Source organism: Hesperophylax consimilis, chromosome 27 (genome assembly GCF_061612785.1).
Source record: "Hesperophylax consimilis isolate HC1 chromosome 27, BYU_Hcon_1.0, whole genome shotgun sequence".
Lineage (NCBI taxonomy): Eukaryota > Metazoa > Arthropoda > Insecta > Trichoptera > Limnephilidae > Hesperophylax > Hesperophylax consimilis.
Genome location: NC_142862.1, coordinates 1216847 through 1239247, shown reverse-complemented (window position 1 = coordinate 1239247; position 22401 = coordinate 1216847). Strand labels below are relative to the sequence as shown.

Sequence of the window (22401 nt, the reverse complement as noted above, 5' to 3'; positions counted from 1 at the left end):
CACAAAATTGAATATTGTGCAAATCTTCCCCTTTTAAATATATGTTTTCTCTCTTAAATATGTAACTTTGCACAAATTAAATATTGTGCAAAGCTGCCTTGTAAAAAATATTTTCTCTCTGTAATATGTGCAAACTCACAAAATATAATTGAATAAAAATGACACGGGCAAAGTGGTTTGAAGAACAGTCAGGACCTAGTCAAAATCGTCCCCTTCCAAGTTACGCAACAACGGCGCTCTCTCCTGTGACAAATTCCGGGAACCCAAAAATAATTCTCGGAATTTGTCGCTAACAAAGGGAGAGCTAGGCCCGTTGGTCCTTTAAAAGGCGGACAACTTGTGCAATTCGGGAGAGAGCCAGCAACGATCGGACCATCAACATCTCTCCTGGACTGCCCCTGACTGCCTTCTTCAAGCCTCTCCTGCCCTGGACCTTCACTGCAACCTGGCCTTCTTCTTTCACCCGGCTCCCTGGTGCTCATCAAGAAGAAAACATTTTCACAATAGTCGAAGCGTCCCTAGTCAGGGCGCAGGTTCCCCCCTACCTTCCTTCCCCCTGCCTTATACCTTTCTCCCACATTTTCCCCATTTCTCCCTTTTCCCTACATTTTTCCCCACTTTTCCCACATTTTCCCCCAATTTTCCCTATCCTAATTTTTAACCACATTTTTCCCCATTTTTCCTTTTCCCCATATTTTTCCCCATTTTTTCCATTTTTTCAACATTCTCCCTACTTTTTCCCGACCTTCCCTTCCAAGGCGTCGAAGCGGCCAGCCGGCCACTCCCGCTATATCGTCTGTGCGGCCGGCGACTACAGTGCCGTCCCGTACATGGTCCTTCGAGCCGGATCGCCTCTTCACGCCTTCACTCCTTCACGCCTTCCAGTGACGTCCCAAGATGCCGTCCCTGCGGAGTGGCCGCGAGGCTTCAGCCTCCACCCCAGATTCACAACCCGACGTGGAGCTGGTGACAGGCCCTCACCCCGCCGGCCCTGCCGGCCCTCACCCTGCCGGCCCTCACCCTGCCGGCCCTGCCGGCCCTGACCCTGCCGGACCTGCCGCCCCACGCGCTGCCAGCCCTGCTGACACTCACTTTGCCGGCCCTGACAGCGCACCGTCCTCCGATGCAGAGGAGGATTCAATCACAACAGAGGACACGGTCAGGCAGCTCCGGAAGGCGAACCGGACAATGAGCAGGCAGCTCGCTGTGCTGCTCGCAGCCCTCCCCACCGCGACGCAGTACCTGCCAGGGGCGGACTCCCCTGGCACCCACCTGGGCGCCTACCCTGGTGCGGCCCCTGGTGCGCATCCTGCCGCCTACCCTGGTGCGGCCCCTGGTGCGCATCCTGCCGCCTACCCTGGTGCGGCCCCTGGTGCGCACCCTGCCGCCTACCCTGGTGCGCCCCCTGGTGCGCACCCTGCCGCCTACCCTGGTGCGCCCCCTGGTGCGCATCCTGCCGCCTACCCTGGTGCGGCCCCTGGTGCGCACCCTGCCGCCTTCCCTGGTGCGGCCCCTGGTGCGCACCCTGCCGCCTACCCTGGTGCGGCCCCTGGTGCGCACCCTGCCGCCTACCCTGGTGCGGCCCCTGGTGCGGCCCCTGGTGCGCACCCTGCCGCCTACCCTGGTGCGGCCCCTGGTGCGGCCCCTGGTGCGCATCCTGCCGCCTACCCTGGTGCGGCCCCTGGTGCGCACCCTGCCGCCTACCCTGGTGCGGCCCCTGGTGCGCACCCTGCCGCCTACCCTGGTGCGCCCCCTGGTGCGCACCCTGCCGCCTACCCTGGCGGGCCCCCTGCTGCGCCCGCTGCTGCGCATCCTGGCGCCTGCCCTGGCGAGCACCCTGGCGCAGCCCCTGGTGCGCACCCTGCCGCCTACCCTGGTGCGGCCCCTGGTGCGCACCCTGCCGCCTACCCTGGCGGGCCCCCTGCTGCGCCCGCTGCTGCGCATCCTGGCGCCTGCCCTGGCGAGCACCCCGGCGCGCCCCCTGGTGCGCATCCCGCTGCCTACCCTGCTGAGCGCCCTGGCGGACCCCCTGCTGCGCCCGCTGCTGCACATCCTGGTGCCTGCCCTGGCGAGCACCCTGGCGCGCCCCCTGGTGCTCATCTCGCCGCCTACCCTGCCGTGCACCCTGGCGGGCCCCCTGCTGCGCCCGCTGCTGCGCATCCTGGCGCCTACCCTGGGGGCGGGCTCCCTGCTGCGCCCGCTGCAGCGCATCCTGGTGCCTACCCTGGCGCACCACCTGCCGGTTACCCTGGCGCCTCATCTCAGAGCTTCTCGCCGCTGTTTCCCCCGCAGCCGACCGCCGATGAGACTGCCCATCACACCAGCGAGTGGGTCCGACAAGGCGCCGACCCGTTCCTGGCACAGCTGAGCACCCTGCTGGCTGACGCCATCCGCTCCACGCGTGCCCAGGACAGCCCTCGTCCCTCAGTAGAGGAGGACCTTCGGATGACCGCCCTCATTGCCCGGCAGTCCACCGCCAAGGACCTCCCCATATTCTCAGGCGACCCCCTCGAATGGCCGGCCTGGATTGCGCAGTACGAGCAATCCACCTCGACCTGCAAGCTCACGCTGAGCGAGAACCTTATACGGTTGCAGCGTGCGCTTAAGGGGAAGGCGAGGGAAAACGTATACTCGCTCCTACTGAACCCGGACCGCGTGCCCGAAATCATCGCGACCCTGGAGGAGCGGTACGGCGGATCGGGTTCGATAGCCAACCTTATGCTGGACAAGGTGAGGAAGCTGCCCTTCCTGTCTGCCGAAGCCACCTTGGAGGAAATTGCTGACTTCTCCGGGACAATCCAGAACCTGGTGGCTTCCCTGCGGGACTTGAGGACGGGAGGCTACCTCACCAACCCCGCCCTGCTGGCCGACATCACTGCCAAGATGCCATGCACATTAAGGATGGCCTGGCTGCTGGAGCTGCGGATGCTGGGGCAAACAACCCAGTCCACCATCCTCCAGTTGGCAGCATTTCTGAGGGGCGTCGCCGGCGTGATCCCGGTCAGCGGGATGGTGGATCCCTTGAGATCCGGCAAAGGGCGCCGGGAACATGTGCTGGCCAACGCTGTGGCCACACCGCCAGAGGGGAAGGCCAACCGCCCACCACCACCCGTAGTGAGAACAATAAACAAAAACAAAGTGAAAAGTGCGTGCGCTCAGTGCGGTGAGCCACACAGAACCCGGGAGTGTCGCGAATTCATTGCGAAATCGCTCTCCCTCCGGTGGGAGACAGTGCGTACTAACAATCTGTGCCGCAAGTGCCTGGAGGCGCACCACTCCAGGGACTGCAAGGAGACAGTGTGGTGTGGTGTGGGTGAGTGCCGCTACCCGCATCATCGGCTGCTCTACCGGGAGACGGTCGCGGAGGTAAACCTTTGACGCCAGACAGTGGACAGCCGCGTGCTGTTAAAAATAGTGCCGGTTGTGTTGCGGGGCCCCACGGACGGGGAAGTGTCAACGTTCGCTCTTCTGGATGAGGGATCCACCATCACCCTCATCGACGCTGACACCGCAACGCAGATCGGCGCACGCGGCCCAGTCCACAGTCTGCGGCTGCACGGGGCGAAGGGGATGTGTACCTCCGACGCCCGCTCCCAACGCGTGAAGCTGACGATCCGGGGCGCTGGATTGGAATCCACCTTCACCATCACCGCCCACACAGTAGCTGACCTGAGCCTGCCGGAGCAGCGCGTTCCTGGAAGACGCGTCACCCCAAAACTCTTGATCGGGCAGGATAATGCCCACCTTATCGTGTCGAGAGAGGTCCGTGAGAATAGCACTACTCGAATAGTGTCACGGACCGCTTTGGGGTGGATCGCCCACGGAGGCTCGAGCCTCAGCAATGACGGGCCAGCTACCACACTGGCCCTCCAGTCGGAGACCGCTGCAGATGCCCGCCTGAGGGAGTTGGTAACATCCAACTTTGCCGTCGACTCCCTCGGCGTCACGTCTGCGGCGAGAGTCAATGCCATGGACACAAAGGCCATGGCATTAATGGCAGAAACCACCCGCCCCCTACCTTCTGGGCGGTGGGAAACTGGCCTCCTGTGGAGACACCCTGACGCCACACTACCCGACAACCGGCAGTGTGCGCTGAAGCGGCTCCAGTCCCTCGAGAAAAAGCTCGCAGCGGACGCAACCCTGGCAGCGGCGTACAATGATAAAATGACGCAGCTTGTCGCCAAAGGCTACGCCAGACGCCTCTCCCCCAATGAGGCGTCGCTCCCTGCCCCACGGAAGTGGTATCTTCCCCACTTCGCCGTCACCAACCCGAACAAGCCAGGGAAGATAAGGGTTGTATTCGACGCCGCCAGCCGATGCCGAGGGACGTCACTTAACGACCAACTGCTCACTGGCCCTGACCTGCTGTCCTCTCTCCTGGGGAACATCCTCCGATTCCGGGAAGGCGGTATAGCCATCGCCGCCGACATCCAGGAGATGTTCCTGAGGATCCAAATCAGGAAAGAGGACCAGTCTTCGCAACTTTACCTGTGGAGGTCGCCGGACCGGCAACAGCCGGACACCTACCAGCTGGCGTCCATGATGTTTGGGGCTACCTGCTCGCCCAGCAGTGCCCAGTACGTGCGGGACAGGGTGGCCGGTCAGTACGAGCACCAGTACCCGGCCGCCGCAGCAGCCATTCGTTCACGGTTTTACATGGACGATTACCTGGACGCAGTGGACAACCCTGACGAGGCTGCTGCCCTAGTCCGAGACGTAAGGGCCCTCCTTGCAAAGGGAGGGTTCCACCTTACGAACTGGGCCTCAAACAGCCTGGACGCCATCGCCGATGTGCCCCCTGAAGACCGCGCCACCTCCACGGTAGCTATCAGCAGCGGGAGCAGCGAGACCGAGAGGGTCCTGGGACTGGTGTGGGACCCATCTACTGACCGCTTCATCTACACTTTCCTGGAAGCGGCCAGTCTAGAGGAAGCCACACGGCCTACAAAGCGGCAGCTCCTCTCCATCGTGATGAAGATCTTCGACCCGGTGGGCTTCGTCTCCTGCCTCACCATACGGTCGAAGATCCTACTGCAAGCCGTGTGGCGTTCGAGCGTTGGATGGGACGACCACATCACCTCGGAGCACGCTGAACGCTGGAGGGACTGGATGAGCCTGCTCCAGGAAAGCAGCGTCTCCATCCCACGACGGTCGCTCCGACAGAGGTCAAGCAGCGTGACCCTGCACCTCTTCTGCGACGCCTCGGAGCAAGCTTGCTGTGCCGTCGCCTACTTCGTGGAGGAAGTGCAGGGCACCCTAAAAGCCACCTTCATCGCCAGCAAATGTAAGGTGGCACCTCTCAAGCCGCTATCCATACCCCGCCTTGAGCTGCAGTCCGCACTCATGGCGGCCAGATTGGCCAGAACCATCCGGTTGGAGAGCCAAGCGAGGATAGCTTCAACCATCTTCTGGACGGATTCGACCACAGTGCTGTGCTGGTTACGCACCGATCCGCGCACGTACTCTGCGTTCGTGTCCAACAGGTTGGGCGAAATAGATGAACTCACCTCCATAGCCAATTGGAGGTGGGTTCCCACCAAGCAGAACCCGGCCGACATCGGCACACGGGACTTGGAGCTGCCCGACCTGTCACTCCAAGGAAGATGGTTCAACGGCCCCGCCTTCCTCACCACACCGGAGAGCGACTGGCCAAAGGAGCGCACCCTCACAAAGCCAGACGACCAGACCCTCGAGACCCGGCCCCGACACTACGTCGGGCACATCACCACAGCCGGAGAGGCCCTACCTCTGGTCGAGAGGTTCTCGTCATGGCACCGGCTGATCCGGGCTACAGCGTGGGTGCTACGCTTCATCAGGCGCTGTCGGACGGGCCCAAGCCGACCCCCTGAAGGCTCCTTACGAGCAGACGAGCTGACGGAGGCTGAGCGCAGATGGGTGAGAAGGTCCCAAGAAGACGCCTTCTCCACTGACCTGCACACCATTCGTCGCAGCCAGGCGCTACCTGCCGCCAGTCGTCTCGTCAGTTTGGCCCCCTTCCTCGGACCTGATGACGTTTTGCGGATGGGCTCACGGCTGAGGGAGCTCACTGGAAGCACGAGCGTGGCGAAGACCCCCGTGATCTTGGATGGCTCCGATCCGTACGCCCGACTGCTGATCCGCCACTACCATGAAAAGGCGGACCATCCAAGCACGGAGAAAACTGTGGCCGAGATCCGGTGCAGCTTCTTCATCCTGCGCCTCCGTACCATCAGCAGAAAAATCAGCCATGAATGTCCCACCTGCCGCTTACGACGGAGCAAGCCCTCTCCTCCACTGATGGGGGTTCTCCCGCCGACCCGCCTGGCTCACCACGTCCGCCCCTTTACACACTGCGGACTGGACTACTTCGGGCCAATGGAGGTCACCGTCGGCAGACATCGGGAGAAGCGCTATGGAGCCCTATTTACCTGCCTCTCCACCCGCGCCATCCATCTGGAGCTAGCGGTCTCGCTGTCTGCCGACTCGGCCATTATGGCCCTACAACGGATGACCGCCCGAAGAGGTCAGCCCAAGGTGTTGTACTCAGACAACGGGACAAACTTCCGTGGTGCGGACGCGGAAATTCGAGATGCCACGGCAGCCCTGCAGCAGGATGACAGGATGACGGACGCCATGGCTACCAAGGGCATCGAGTGGCGCTTCATCACCCCCCTAAGTCCCCACATGGGGGGAGCCTGGGAAAGGTTGGTGCGCTCGGTAAAACGAGCCCTGAGCGCCACCTTAAAGGAGAGGGCGCCAAGGGAGGAAACCCTGCGCACAGCATTGGCAGAGGCTGAGTTTGTGGTCAACAATCGGCCACTAACTCATGTCTCTGTCGACCCGCGGGACGAAGAGCCCCTCACCCCGAATCATTTCCTCATGGGGTCTGCCGGGAACCGCCCACATCTGTCACTCTACGACAGCAAGGAGGAGGAGGTATGTCTCCGTCGCCAGTGGCGTATCAGCCAACAGCTCGCCGATATGTTCTGGAGGCGGTGGCTCCGTGAGTACCTCCCCACCCTGGGCGCCCGACAGAAGTGGCACCACCCGACTGACCCCCTCAAAGCTGGAGACTTGGTGGTCATCTTAGACCCCGCGCTGCCACGCAACAGCTGGCCGCGCGGACGTATCGTTGAGGCCATCCCAGCTGCCGACGGCCAAGTGAGGACGGCCCGGGTCCAAACAGCCACAGGAACGTACACCCGCCCTGCTGTCAAACTCGCCCTCATCCTCCCCGCACCAGCACCAGCGCCCGCACCGGCACCAGCACCAGCGCCGCCCTCTACAGCACCCGGACCACGGATGCCGCATGGGAGCCACAACCCCCAGCGGCCCAGGGGAACCGGACGTCGAGGACGCCGCCGACCTACACGTCCGGACCGCTAGGCGCAGCCGTGACTGCACCGGGGGGAGAATTGTACCGGACGTACCTCCACCGACTTAAATTAATTTTAACAAATCTGAATTTACGCAGAGGCAGTTCCTTTACAAACTCACCTCTGCGCATATTCGAATTTATGCAACAAAATTCTCTCTATAAAATCTGTAATCTTATCTGTTGATTAATAAATAAAACCACGGGGTCAAGCAGTCATCATTATAGACAAAAAACAAAGGCTTGACCCCCCAACACCCTCTTATAAATTAAATACCTATCATCTGTACAAAACATGGAAGATTTGCATGAAATTTTGAAATTGTGCAAACGCAGTTTCCTTTACAAAACTTGCCGTTTGCACAAAATTGAATATTGTGCAAATCTTCCCCTTTTAAATATATGTTTTCTCTCTTAAATATGTAACTTTGCACAAATTAAATATTGTGCAAAGCTGCCTTGTAAAAAATATTTTCTCTCTGTAATATGTGCAAACTCACAAAATATAATTGAATAAAAATGACACGGGCAAAGTGGTTTGAAGAACAGTCAGGACCTAGTCAAAATCGTCCCCTTCCAAGTTACGCAACAACGGCGCTCTCTCCTGTGACAAATTCCGGGAACCCAAAAATAATTCTCGGAGTTTGTCGCTAACAAAGGGAGAGCTAGGCCCGTTGGTCCTTTAAAAGGCGGACAACTTGTGCAATTCGGGAGAGAGCCAGCAACGATCGGACCATCAACATCTCTCCTGGACTGCCCCTGACTGCCTTCTTCAAGCCTCTCCTGCCCTGGACCTTCACTGCAACCTGGCCTTCTTCTTTCACCCGGCTCCCTGGTGCTCATCAAGAAGAAAACATTTTCACAATAGTCGAAGCGTCCCTAGTCAGGGCGCAGGTTCCCCCCTACCTTCCTTCCCCCTGCCTTATACCTTTCTCCCACATTTTCCCCATTTCTCCCTTTTCCCTATATTTTTCCCCACTTTTCCCACATTTTCCCCCAATTTTCCCTATCCTAATTTTTAACCACATTTTTCCCCATTTTTCCTTTTCCCCATATTTTTCCCCATTTTTTCCATTTTTTCAACATTCTCCCTACTTTTTCCCGACCTTCCCTTCCAAGGCGTCGAAGCGGCCAGCCGGCCACTCCCGCTATATCGTCTGTGCGGCCGGCGACTACAGTGCCGTCCCGTACAGTGCACTCTTTCTGAATCACCTGGTAAGAACTATTAACGAAAGGTGGTTGGGTGCACTCTTTCTGAATCACCTGGTAAGAACTATTAACGAAAGGTGGTTGGGTGCACTCTTTCTGAATCACCTGGTAAGAACTATTAACGAAAGGTGGTTGGGTGCACTCTTTCTGAATCACCTGGTAAGAACTATTAACGGTAAGTAGGTACGGTGCACTCACAATACTGCAATATTTATTTTGACAGATAATTAGTAAACAATTAAGGAATGGGTTTGCAACAGAGTAATGAAGTTAAAGTGAAGACTGACCCAAGACCGGATGACGAAGAATGCCCATGTCATTGTTCACCTGTGGTTTCCGGGAAAAATGAATTAATATTTACTTTAAAGATGTGTCAAGTCAAATAATACGAAACATGTTCTCTAACTTTTCTTTACTTTGGTAAATATTTAGACGGAAGTTGTCACAAGAACATAACAGACTTCATTACAGAGTGGTAGATAGATACTCCTCCGAATCGCCCCAGCACAGTGAGATCGATAACTTTACGATATCGGATCGATAGGCGTAACTACCGATGATTTTATACTGATTTTCCGAGCACGGTCGCGCTGTTGATAACGCAATAATTCAGAATTCGATGTATCACCAGGATAACCTGTGTTTACGTTGTTGTAATTTTAAAGGATACAAATATTGATTTGTTAATTTTATTTTTTGGGTTTTCTATAATTAAGTTTAAATTTATTAGAAACGGGATAGTCTGAATTTTTGACAAATCAGTTCCAATTTTGAATATGACAATTAAAACAATTTCTTGTTAAAATATTATACGGTAGAGACTTAATCGCTTGTCTAAATTCTTCACACAATCAGTTCCAATTCAGAGTTCATGAAACCAGAGTTGAACGAATAGATAGAAACACAACCGAAATTAATATCATTTTTTAAAACAGGTACTTTTACACACCTCATCTTGGCCTAAATTTTGAAATATTATTTCGATCCGTCTTTTCATCCAGAAGTCTGAAAAAAGGTAATTTTCCTTCGTGGTCGAGGGGTAAGGCTATACTAGAATTTCGAAGGTTGCGGGTTCTAATTCCGGCGTACACAAATAAAATTTATTTGATGAATTTGTGTTATTTCACAATTTATAAATTAATTAATAATATATAGTATACCTACTTGCGGCATGTTTTACAGTGAAAGATACCCTCAGTATCCTGGTGCAAGACCAACAACAGAATTTAAACGTTGCTTAAAATGGTTTCAGCCGTGTTTGGTGACCAGATCTGAATAACCAGGTACTCCCTATCTTCGTATTCACCATCTTCTTCCCTTCCCCACTACCTTCAGCCTGACAATATACCCCAATTAGGGATGCCATAGTCCCAAATGTTTGGGATCAGTTGAAAAGTTAGTGGACAGATGGTCGAAAGTGTCGGGTTCTAATATTTTGCAAATACGAATAATTAATGGTCTATATATATATTTTTAATTTAAAACATAAATAAACATTGAAAAATATATCTGTACTAAATATTTGCTATATCCTTTGATTATAAAATAATTATTCAGTTTGTTTGGGTATTTTGACCTCAAATCCAAATGTAAGTTAAATAATAGATATAAATTTTTAAGAAATTAAATAGAGATATCCTACGTACAAATATTATCTGTATTGCTAAGTTCAGTACAAGTACGTATGTCAACAATAAGTACACCAGAATCTAGAATGAATTTGCGTATCTATAGAACGAAATCGATAGTACGAAATGAAAGATGTTTCGAGAACGTATGACTAACTATCCTGAAGTTATCACCCTGATTGCATTGTGCAATTGATAAAATAAAATTATAACTTTAAACAAACAAATTATAAATACTGTATCGATGACGATGATCATATGACTAAGGACCGGTTGTTTCGGAGAATTTGAACAATTCATCAAATTTCAACGTTAATTTGCGAGTTCTGTGAAAGGCCTATTCAAGTTCTGATATTATATCATTATAGGCTAGTTGCTTGACAGAACTGAAATAATAACAGAACTAGAAAATATCTTTCACAGAACTCGCAAATTAACTTTGAAATTTGAATAATTGTTCAAACACTCCGAAACAACCCGTCCATACATCTTTTAAATTATTAAGCAATAATTAGTCGCCTGTAATATCAGTACAAATTGAAAATAACTTACTGAGTAAAAATAAATTCCGCCAACGGGAATTGAACCCGTGCCTTCTGATGTCCGGTCAAATGCTCTGGACCACTGAGCCACGTCGGCTTATTTCCAACACACCAAATAATTCAATATATACTAGTACTTCAATGAACAATTACTGCTAATTATATTTTTTTCCACCTGTAAACAATCAACTTTTTTTGTAGGAAAGGCTTTGTTAGTGCTAAATTTCCCACTAGATGGCGTCGAGACATATTATATCTACACTTGTTGGTGACATATTTTGACTTGTAAATATATTTGTTTATGCCATAGTCCCACTGGCTCCGGAGAGATGGGAGCAATTCCTTTATCTATTAGTTATCTTTTACCATAAATTTTACACAAAAACTGCATCGTACAATTAACTTTATCAATGAAATTCTAGCACGTTCTACGCAGTTGCACAGTTGATAAGATAAAAAAGTACCAAATCTAAAATGTACCTAAATATAAACATTATTGACCTCTTATCTGTTATCTCAATAGAGAATTTATTACGAAATATTTAACACGTCATGTACTTGTGTCATAGATTTGATATCGAAATCAGCATGTACAAACAGGTAATGCAGGTGATTCAACAGATAAGACAAATCAATAAATATTTGCATGTTTACTTCTTTATTTCGGATTTGAATGTATCTATTGGGAGTTATACAAATATTATAAATTACTTTATTGCAACACGCGTTTAAAACCACGTAATTTATTTTTTTTATTTGACACACAAACAGGACATTTAAAGTACATTATTGAATAGTATAAAATAAATTTATTAACAAATATAAATGTCCCTAGACTAATGTGTCTGCAGCAATCTCATTTGCACATTAACTATCAAAACAATATCATTATTCTTTTATACAAAGCTTAAATATTACACAAATTACGACATAATAATTTTGAAAATATATTTAAATTAGGTTTATAATAGAAAATATCAAACCATCAAAAATCAACAAACAATATTGTTTTTTATTTTATTTTTTAGGTACAGAAATCGTGGAGATATCTCTTGAAACAAGTTATATTATTTACGAAAATGTCTATGCAAGCATGTGTTTTAGCAATATCGTTGTATGATCGAGACATTCTAGACATAGGATTAAAAAATGAAATGAAATGAACTTTATATCATAAAAAAAATGTTAACTAAATATTTATTTTAATATCAACACCTACCTGTGACTCACTATATCAGTTTATTTAGAATTGAACAATATTAATTATTTTTTTGTATGTACAAATCAGGTTTAACAATTTGATATTTTATGTCCGGTTAAATTTTGATTTGAGGCCAAAACTCCCAACCAAATGAGTAATAATTTTTGAAATGAAAAGGTATAACAAATAACTGGCACGGATATGTGATACTTTATTTATTTGTGTTTTAAATTATATAATATAGACCATTAGAGAATAAAAAATTTCATGATTTTTAGGCATCTATGACAATTATTTAAAAAAATAATTTACCATTTAAATATGATGAAATATAAAAGAAAATAATACAAATGATTGAAAATTTACTGGAATTAAATATTGTTGATTTTATCAAATATCTGTTCAATTTATTCGTTTTCCTGTTAAAAATGGGACTTAATGCCTATTACGAATGAATTGAAAAATTTCGTAAGAAAATAACAGCACAGCACAAATATGTTATGAGTAAGTCGAAATACATTTTCTTTAAAATAATAACAATTTCGTATCTCGTCCATTATATTTATTCGGACAAGGCCACCTGCGTTGATCACGTGTTCGGGTATATTCTGAATGACTAATATTTTATTATGATTAAAAAGCCCGTTATCATTTTCCCCGTGTAAGTTACAAACGGCCGATTTACGTTGGAACAGAAATTTGTTGTACATAAATAATTTTTTTTAGTCAAACAGATGTTTTTTTTGCTATGTTTTATTTTTCGTTCACAGCAGGTAAGGGCAAGTATACATTTTCAATAATTTCAATTAATTCACAAATAATGCACAAGTTGCCCCTAAAAACAAACAAATCCAAATTTAAGTTTTATATGAAAGAGGCCGCGCAGCCATTTCAGTTATGAATATTCACCTTTTATAATTTACTATATAATTTATAGTTTGCTGAATCCTACAAATTTGGGTGTGTTTGCGTTGGTAAAGTAGTTTTAGTGATTTGTCTTATATGTAGTATTTTTCTAGTTTCTATTTTATTTCATGTTACTGTTACAAGTTTTACTTATATTGTTTCATATTCAGTTTATCAGTTTACGGTTATATCGTGGTTTAAATTTTTTTTTGTATAATTTTCGATACCTCACTAGATATATTCTGTGCTTAATATCCGTGTAAAAGACCGGCTGAGCTTTAAACCAAATTAAATTTAACATCCTTGCAGAAAAAGTCAATAGATGTCGCAAAATAAAATAAAAATAAGATATATTTATCTAAGACACTGTCTAGATTGCATTTAGTTCGGGTTGAATCATGCGAACATGCATAAAGTTTCAAAGTATGATACAGTTAAATATGACCGAAGAAGATAGGGACCCATTAGCTCAGTTGGTAGAGCGGTGTCCCGCCAAGGCAAGGGTCGTGGGTTCAAGTCCTACATGTGACCGTATCTTTTTCTGTTTCAAATTTTCGTTTAGGAATCGCTAATATTGTCTTCAATAATTAAATTAAATTAAAATAAAATAAAATACATGGTGTCCGGAAACCATTATTACAAGTGAGAAACTGGGGCACATACATTTTGATTTTTCTGTTTCAAATTTTCGTTTAGGAATCGCTAATATTGTCTTCAATACTTAAATTAAATTAAAATACATGGTGTGTGGAAACTATGTATTTTATTTTTTGTACAGGCTAGAAACTGATGCACATACATTTTGAGTCGATTTTGACCGAAAAAAATTATTTGGATTAGAGCTTTTTTAAAAAAAAATCCGGCTTTAGAAATTTTGAGAGCAAAAAAAAAATCCTTTAGCAACGTAGTTACTATTAGCTGTTTATAGATAACCAGTCCTGATTTTAGTATGAGTTCCCGGACAACGTTTATGGTATATCCATGAACCTACCTGTTTAGAGATAGGTTACCTGTTTATTGCCACTCTCTCTGCCTGCCCCTATAATAGCTTTATTAGAATAAAATAAGACAATAAAACTCATAGACAAGCAACTACAAAATAGTCATTCGCAATACCGTCCACTATCTACAAAAAATTACAACTTATTTCTACCTGCAATAAATTACACAAATGAAAAAAGTAAAAAATTATTTCCCCAGGTATAATATACTAGAATACATTACATAAGCTATACCTGCTGATGATAAGCTCCGTCGTAAGTTTTCCATCTCCAGAAGAGGAATTGTTCCACAACGCCTAGGAAGGAGTGAGAACTCGAAGCAATTGTCAAAACAGTCACTTAACGATTACAACGGAGTTTTCAGTTGTAGGGAGTTATTGGCGACATGAATATCTATATTCTATCAACTTATACAAATATATACGAAAGACCATTTCTTTGTTTGTACCCTATTCGACTCTTTCGCTAAAAATTTCGAAGTTTGTTCTTATTAGTACCAGGATTGTTTAGAGAGTCGTTTGAATTGTAGAAGAAGTCAGGAAGCCCGAAGAAGACTTTGCACATTATCTCTGCACTGGAATGAGATACGGATTCGAACTAAAGTCTATATAATGTAGATTTTCTAAAGTAACAATGTGGTATATAGTTGTGAATGGTAGAATAGGTCGGGGACGTCCAAAGAAGACTTAACTCTTATTCCTGCTCTGGAATGAGATATGGAGAAGAATTATAGTTGATAGTTGATGTGAATCTCATGATATTACATGAAATGAATGGTAGAAAAGACACAAATCAGATAGTTATTTGTGGTAAAATGAACTAACACATTTCAAATGCAACCAGTTTATATACGTACACTCGAATTCATAACCTCAACATTTTACCCCAAACCATTCACAAGTCCCCGAGCGACTCCGGATACACGTCAGCTAGTTAGAAATAAAGGGGATAAACAACATATTGAAAATTATCGACCTATCTCTAAGCAATGTATTTTAAGTAAAATCATGGAAAACATCGTGAATGACCAACTTTTTAACTTTTACAAAAATACTATTCCATCAACGTGGTTTTTTCAAGGTAGATCTGTTGAATCGAACTTAGGACAGTTCACTGATTTTGTTCTCAACTCTATGGATAGTTGATTCCATTTTCACAGATTTTTCAAAGGAATTCGTAAACTAAATCACGACATACTGTTAAACAAGCTCTTGAAAATCGGTGTATGTGATAATCTTCTGAGATGGTTCTTTTCTTATTTTAAAAATAAAAGTCAAGTTGTTGCCTTAAGGTTACATGTCAAAAATTAAAAGTATTCCCTCAGGGGTACCTCACGGCTGCCATTTAGAGCCTCTCTTGTTTATTTTATATGTAAACGACATGAAACGTGATATTACTCATTTCTGTTTCTATTTTACGCAAATGACATAAAATTATATAAATTTATTGACTCCACAGATGACAGCAACCAGTTGCCTTACGAGATGTAGACATTTTCAACTGTAATTTGAAATTATATAAAACGCAGCTTACTAAACTGATAACTTCAAATTCTTTTATGTTGTGAAAAAATACTATCATCGTACTTTATTTTAATGTTTTGAATAGTATAATCATTCTGAAACTGCATTTTTTTACTTGTTTCATAATATTATATAATTCCTTTTAATATTTATTCATTTTTATTTTATTTGTCATTTATAAATATATTGTGTGGGTACAAATACTAAATCAATAACTAAACTAAATGTAACTCTATTGGTCTAGAACAAATGGATATGCCAATTTTTTATGCCTGTTTGTTTCCTAAAACAAAATAAAATAAAGGGAGAATTAGCATAAAAACTTGCTGACTGTCGCCGAGCTACAACCCAACCAATAACTTACCTGACAAAACAAGACAATTAAAAAATCTAAGCAAATTAAAAATCTTGACTAAACAATGGATCATCAACAAAGGTCGTGCAAATTAATTAGTCAACTCATACAAATTTTGATTAAAAGTTTTCTAACACAATTATTGTTACCAACACCAACCTGATTTAGTTCTGTTAAATATGTTTGCTTTTTTAAAATGTGAAACCGCACAAGAGTACCAAATGCTCCCAACCCTCTGGAGCCAGTAGACAATGGCATCCCCAAATGGGAAATGTCGTGAGGTTGAAGGTAGTAGAGAGGGGAAGGAGATCGGAGAAGAGGAAGGTGGGGAATAAGGGGAAGTAGTAAGTTATTCAGATCTGGTCGCCAAACAAGGCCAAAACCATTTCAACAACGTTTCAATTCTGAATGCTGTTCTTACACTAGGGCGATATTGAGAGTACCTTCGACTCTGGAACTTGCCGCAAATATGCTATATATTATTTTTAATGAGTAAATTGTGACATAACACAAATTAATCAAATAAAATATACATGCGCAAGCCGTGAATTGAACCCGTGACCTTCGGCTTGCTAATCGAGAGCTTTACCCATCGAAAACTGATTGTGAAGGTTTGCAAACCTGGAAACATTAGATTTTGCTATTTAAAAACAAGTTTTTAGGTGGACATTCGTTTAGTATAAAGATAAATATAATTGTTAACGAGATACAATATCTGTGCTCATATAAACATTGATTGTGGGATTTACAAGATATTAATTGCCAATAAAAGTTTTGGCTATCGTTGGTACATTTCAGTTCTTAACTCACTTTCGATCAAATTTGGAAATGCCATATTTTACTTATAAGCCATCGATGTAGAAACATTTCATTTTTATATTGATGTATATATATTAACGTACTGTTGTTGTTTTTTTAGATTTCATTTTAATAATTTTTGTATTATTTTTTTTTCTTGTATTTCTAGTAATTTATTTAAGAAATTAGTTTCCAGTGCTGACCCAATTTTTATAATAATTGGATAACTTGTATAGCGCCGTTTTTGTGCAAAATCACCTCAAGGGCCCTGTACAAATTTATAATACATTTATACAGTGATCTATGTTATTACTAACTATTTATGGAGATAATATACAGTACAATACTTACCTGGTAGGTCACTTGAGATTAACACTTAATTAACATTATCTAATTGTTTATTAGCGAAATTTAGATACAGGATTTAGGACATAATTGGAAAATTGAATATAACTGGACTTTCTCTTAGGAATGGTATATTTAATTTAAGGGTATGACAGCTATCGTAATATCGGAATCGGTAACACGTATTTTTGCATGAGATTTGTCGTATTTCTAAATGGTAGGGCTTTATTTAAAATATCTTCTTTATGGACTTGAAAAGTTGAATGGTTTGGTAACGTATTCATTTTCTGACCTTAAATTCTTTAAATATAAGATCCGAAATATTTAAAGATTATTTATTTTTTAAATATTGAAGACAATATTAGTGATTTCTAAACGAAAATCTGAATCAGAAAAATCAGAAAAGGAAACGGTCACATCTGGGACTCGAACCCAGGACCCTTGTCTTTCCGTGACAGTGCTCTACCAACTGAGCTAATGGGACCCTATTCCCCTCGGTCATTTTTAACTGTATCATACTTCGAATAAGAACTACTAACATTGTCTTCATTTTTTCACCGCACATTTTTATTGGCAACTATCTTTATGTATGATTGTTATTCGAAGTATGATACAGTTAAAAATGACCGAGGGGAATAGGGTCCCATTAGCTCAGTTGGTAGAGCACTGTCACGGAAAGACAAGGGTCCTGGGTTCGAGTCCCAGATGTGACCGTTTCCTTTTCTGATTTTTCTGTTTCAGATTTTCGTTTAGAAATCACTAATATTGTCTTCAATATTTAAATATTACAATTTGAGGTTTTACTCAATAAAGTTATTCCGAAAAATAAATATTATTTATTTTAATTTTTTTATTTTTTATTACTTTATTTATTTTCATTTCTTTACAGATATTATACATATTAATAGATAGTATATAATAACACAATATATAATACCAAATAGTATACACAAGAAATGAAAACCCACTAAGGCACTGCCTGAGTGTGGGTAATATAAAACGATTACTATATTTCAAGTACCTAAAGTATAATATACATTAGTAGAAAAGTTTTTTTTTGTTTATAGTTATTATAAAAAGTAAAGAGAAAACATTATGTACAATAGTTTATAAAGTTTCAGCAAGTGAGTTGTAGAAAGGATCAATAAATTTATAGTAAAAGCGTTTCAATATCTGCCTCATTTAGCTAATTACTTGTGTTTAAGTTTTATAAGTGCCACACCCTCCTATTATGCCATATTGAATTATGGATTGATTATATGTATATAATAATTGTACCTAATAAAAATAATAAATATGCATAGAGTATCAAATCGGCTATGCAATGAAAGTTATGCGTTTGGCGTGTAGGTAGAAACAATCGCTGTGCGTCTTAGATTGTAGATGTGTCTTGCAGTAGTATCGGTGAAGGCAGTTGACGATTTTTTTCCTTATTTTAACATTAGATTCACGCAGAAGACCCCGAGGAAAATAATTCTCCTCAAGGCCAATGTCATCTTTGGGGATGCTGTGTGGGGGGAAGGAAAGAGAGGAAGTTCTGGAATCGAAAAAGGTATGAGTGTGGGTAGAAATCTGAGGGTCAGTACGGACGTTTGAATCCATCCCTCCTATTGCAATGCAAGGCGATGTTCCGAGAGAGAGTCCTGCAAGAGAGATCAATAGGTCTCCCTCAACCAGTCTCTCCCGATCAGGCCTGCCAAATGCCACAGAGTTGACGGGCAAACGCATCCGCCGCCAAGACCCGGACAAACTTCACTCCATGAACCCGGGCACTCCTGCTAAGTAACCAAACGTAGCGAACCGCTTGGAGTGCCCGCTCCAAATTTATGGGAGCGGTTCATGACACATCTCCCTTGTTAGTATGATCTATATATTAACAGGAAATAGGTTACAAGTGCGGAGAGTTACAGGGAGAGTGGGGCAATATTAGCGGTATCCGTATTTCCAGTATTATACGATGCTGTAACAATAACAGAATAGAGGGGTATTGAGTTTGTACCCGAGCATTTAGCATACATTTACTATATGGTATTTACCGCAGTTAGCGCACGTCTAGACCGTGCTTTATTGCTTTTATTTATTTAGTGCGGCGAAAGGGTCGTGCCAAAGATTTATTTTCGTTTAGAATCTTTTTAAGGACGATATGGGTTCTACAAAAAGCATACAAGAGGACCTGGGGCATATAATAAAGAATAACACCTGAAGTGCCTTCCATATAAATTTGAATGGAAACAAATGTTCCATTTAGCCTAATAGACCAGATCTCCGTCTCACACACATTTGCCTGACATCGTAGATCTCCATTCCAAAATGAAGCCAGAATATTAACGACGTAAGTGAAGCAACCGTGCACAAAAATATGCAACAGATCTGCGGTTGAATTCGTCCTATTAAATCTCTAAAATGAAGTGGGAATCTTATCGACAAAAATGATGAAGTCGTGTAAAACAATCTTCGGCGCGCCGCCAGGCGTAATGGACTGACCTAAGGTCGACTTTTCCCTGGCAGGCCTAGAAGATCGGTATTTCCGAGGGGTTTATTTTAATTAATCCTGATGGTTATTGTATTAATTAAATCTCAAATGTTTCTAGAAGGATCTCTCGGGAAACTACTAATAGATCGACTAGAAAAATAAAATCCAGTGCTTACCGCTAATTTTATATTTGAAAAACGTTTCATAAAATTTTTTCAAACCGTTTAACATAAACTATTTAAATCCTGTTTTTATAAATCTTAAATATAAATAACTTACATCCGTAGGGATGTAAGTTAACACAGTTTTGTATTGGAAATTTAAGCCTCGATTAGGCAAATATTTGGTTAACGAAACATACCCACAAGGCACTTCTTGTGTTATTCTTTATTCTATGACCTGAAGTTACCCTTTAACAGTGGTTGTAGTATTAAATTATATAGTTGTTACCCTTGAAAAAATACTACGCATTTCCAATCTATGTATATAAATAAAAATGTAAATGTTCGTTTGATCAACATCGTAATCTCCGAAAGATCGAGTCTGTTTTATATTATATATATATGTCACCTGTGGCAGATAAAATTAAAATTAACAGCGCCATCTGTTGGACGTAAAAGCAACACGTGCTATTGTTTCTCTATCCGCACAGATAGACTGACGAGTGGCGGGTTACAGCTAGTACAGAATAAACATATACAATATATTACAGGTAGGTAGATACTTTATCGGATGTCTGGATTTGTAACTGTACTCAAAAAATGCACTACTCAATTTTAAAGAAAACTATGAGTACCTTGCTGAACAACACACCTACACTACAAGGACGAAATCCTCAATTCTACTAAACATTCCAAAATTAAATACATCTTTCGGCCAGAAAAACCACTATTTCCATGCTATAAAATTATATAATGCCCTTCCTATTGAAATTAAAAGCACCATGGATTTAGAAAAGTTTAAAAAAGACATAAAATTATGACTAACTAAACATGAAGATGAGGAAATCATTAAATTTATGAAGTAACCCCAACGCAACCTACAGACAACAAACATAAATACTTTTTGCTTAATTTATTTTATATTTTGTGGGAACCAACAAATTAGAAGATGAGGAAATCATGATTAACACAAATACAACAAACTACAATCCGCCTCGGAACAGGAATACCTAGTGTCACTAGTAATCACTTTATACTTTTATTTTACTTAATATTGTATCTTTTTTACTTTACTTTATATTGCCGTTAAATAAAAAAGAAGAAGCATTCAATCTTGCTTAAGAGTGTATCAACTCAGCACAAAGGCTCTGATGATTTCCTATGTGTTTTCGTCTTCTTTGGGGATGCTGTGCTAATGGTATTTGCATGGAAATGAAAGAGTGAACATGTGATAGGAGGGAGGAAACAAAAACTCGAAAAAAATTAAAATAACCAAATAAGTGAATTATAAAATATGATATTTGTTTTAAACCATTAAGGTAATACAAAGTCGCGAAATATATTTTAAACGGCGAGCTCTGGCATCATGAAGTTTGCAGAGCTATGGTATTAGTGTCTACGCAATTTATTTTGGCTAAGCTACATACCTACTGCTGCATAGTAAGAAAAAAAAACAAAAAATTAAAAGTGCATTGAAAATCGTACGAAACCGGTTAGTATCTACTATAGTAGGTTTAGTAATATTTTCTGTACTGGTATGTATAAAAATCCAATGGGCGTCTAAATCTTCTCGAAATAGTATAAAAGAATGTCGCTATCCAAGTCTGTCTGTTTGTGCGCTCAGTTCTTCTAAAATACGAAACGGATTTTGATAGGGTTTCAGTTAGAGAATTTCTTCCGGAAGGTTTATATATAAACTACATGCTTATTGTATGTATAGAAAGGGTATACGCAAAACGTCCAAGATCTTAAGGTCGAGACACTGAATCAAATCAGCCTCCTAACTTGTATGGGATCCTCCAAAAAATGTGTTTTAATTTATATTTTTAAATTAACTAAAACATTTTAAGATGTTTTAATGTATAAGAATAAATTGAAAAAAAAATTAAAACGAAGATTTTTGTAAAATCCCATACAAGTTAGTAGGCTGCTTTGAATGAGTGTTCCAGACTTGTGATCTAGAGCTGGGTCCAGACATGTTATTTTCTCCGTACCGTACCTCCGTTTCGTATCAGCGTCGCGATCAAGAACGCTAGTTTGGACGCCCGTTCGGTACGGTACGGTGGTACGGCGTCTCGATACGGATAGAGGTACGCTCCGATCCATCGCGAGTCGGTTTTTCGACCCGTTCAAAGGCGATACGGTACGGGTCTGCGCCAGTCTGGACGTGTTCGCGGCGTGCGACATCTTTCTCTGTTTTTGAACAATTCTAACTCCCACCAACGTCGCCTTTTTTGTTTTTTTTTCGCTATATTATTGTGAATAACAATGAAGGACGCGCAAGCAATCGTCAAATTCTCAAACACTTCCGCAGTCGACGACATGGTGGGGGGAAATGAACACGCGATGATCGCAGCGACGTTACGGAGATACGGGCTCTTGATCGCGACGCGGAATCGAAACGGAGGTACGGTACGGACAAAAGATGATGCGTCCAGAGTTTTTGGATCGCGACGCTGGTACGAAACGGAGGTACGGCACGGACAAAAGAACATGTCTGGACCCAGCTTAGGAGGTTTTGGTATACGTCAGCTTGTAAGTAATAAAAATAATTTATAATTATTAATACAGTTGAAGACTGACCGGACGACCCTTGCCGTGCTTTGTCAACAACAATCAAATTCTGTTGTAATATTTATTTCGTAAATTAAGAATATTTCTCCCATTGTTATTTAAGTATTTATTTAAAGTGTCTACCGCCCGGGGCTTAGTTAGGGGTCTGTAGGGAGTGACACGACTCACAAAATAATTACGGTTCGTATTTATAAATATTATATTAGAAACGCACATAAATACAAATCAATTACTCATTCGAAATGGAAGGTACCGTTGGCAGTGACGGCTTGTGACTTTTGGGTGCACTAGAGTGCTAATATTACAAAAAAGACATTATTGATGTTGTTGT

At 43.3% G+C, this 22401-nt stretch overlaps 1 protein-coding gene across 1 annotated transcript; it reads left to right on the top strand.

The window, feature by feature from the left end:
• The first annotated feature begins 897 nt into the window (after positions 1–897).
• LOC149410443 (uncharacterized) lies at positions 898–7365 on the top strand. Its single transcript, XM_089648249.1, has 4 exons — positions 898–1238; positions 2014–2242; positions 2293–3313; positions 3416–7365. The coding sequence occupies exons 1-4, from the start codon at positions 898–900 to the stop codon at positions 7363–7365; spliced, it is 5541 nt and encodes a 1846-aa protein (XP_089504375.1).
• Positions 7366–22401: the final 15036 nt, after the last annotated feature.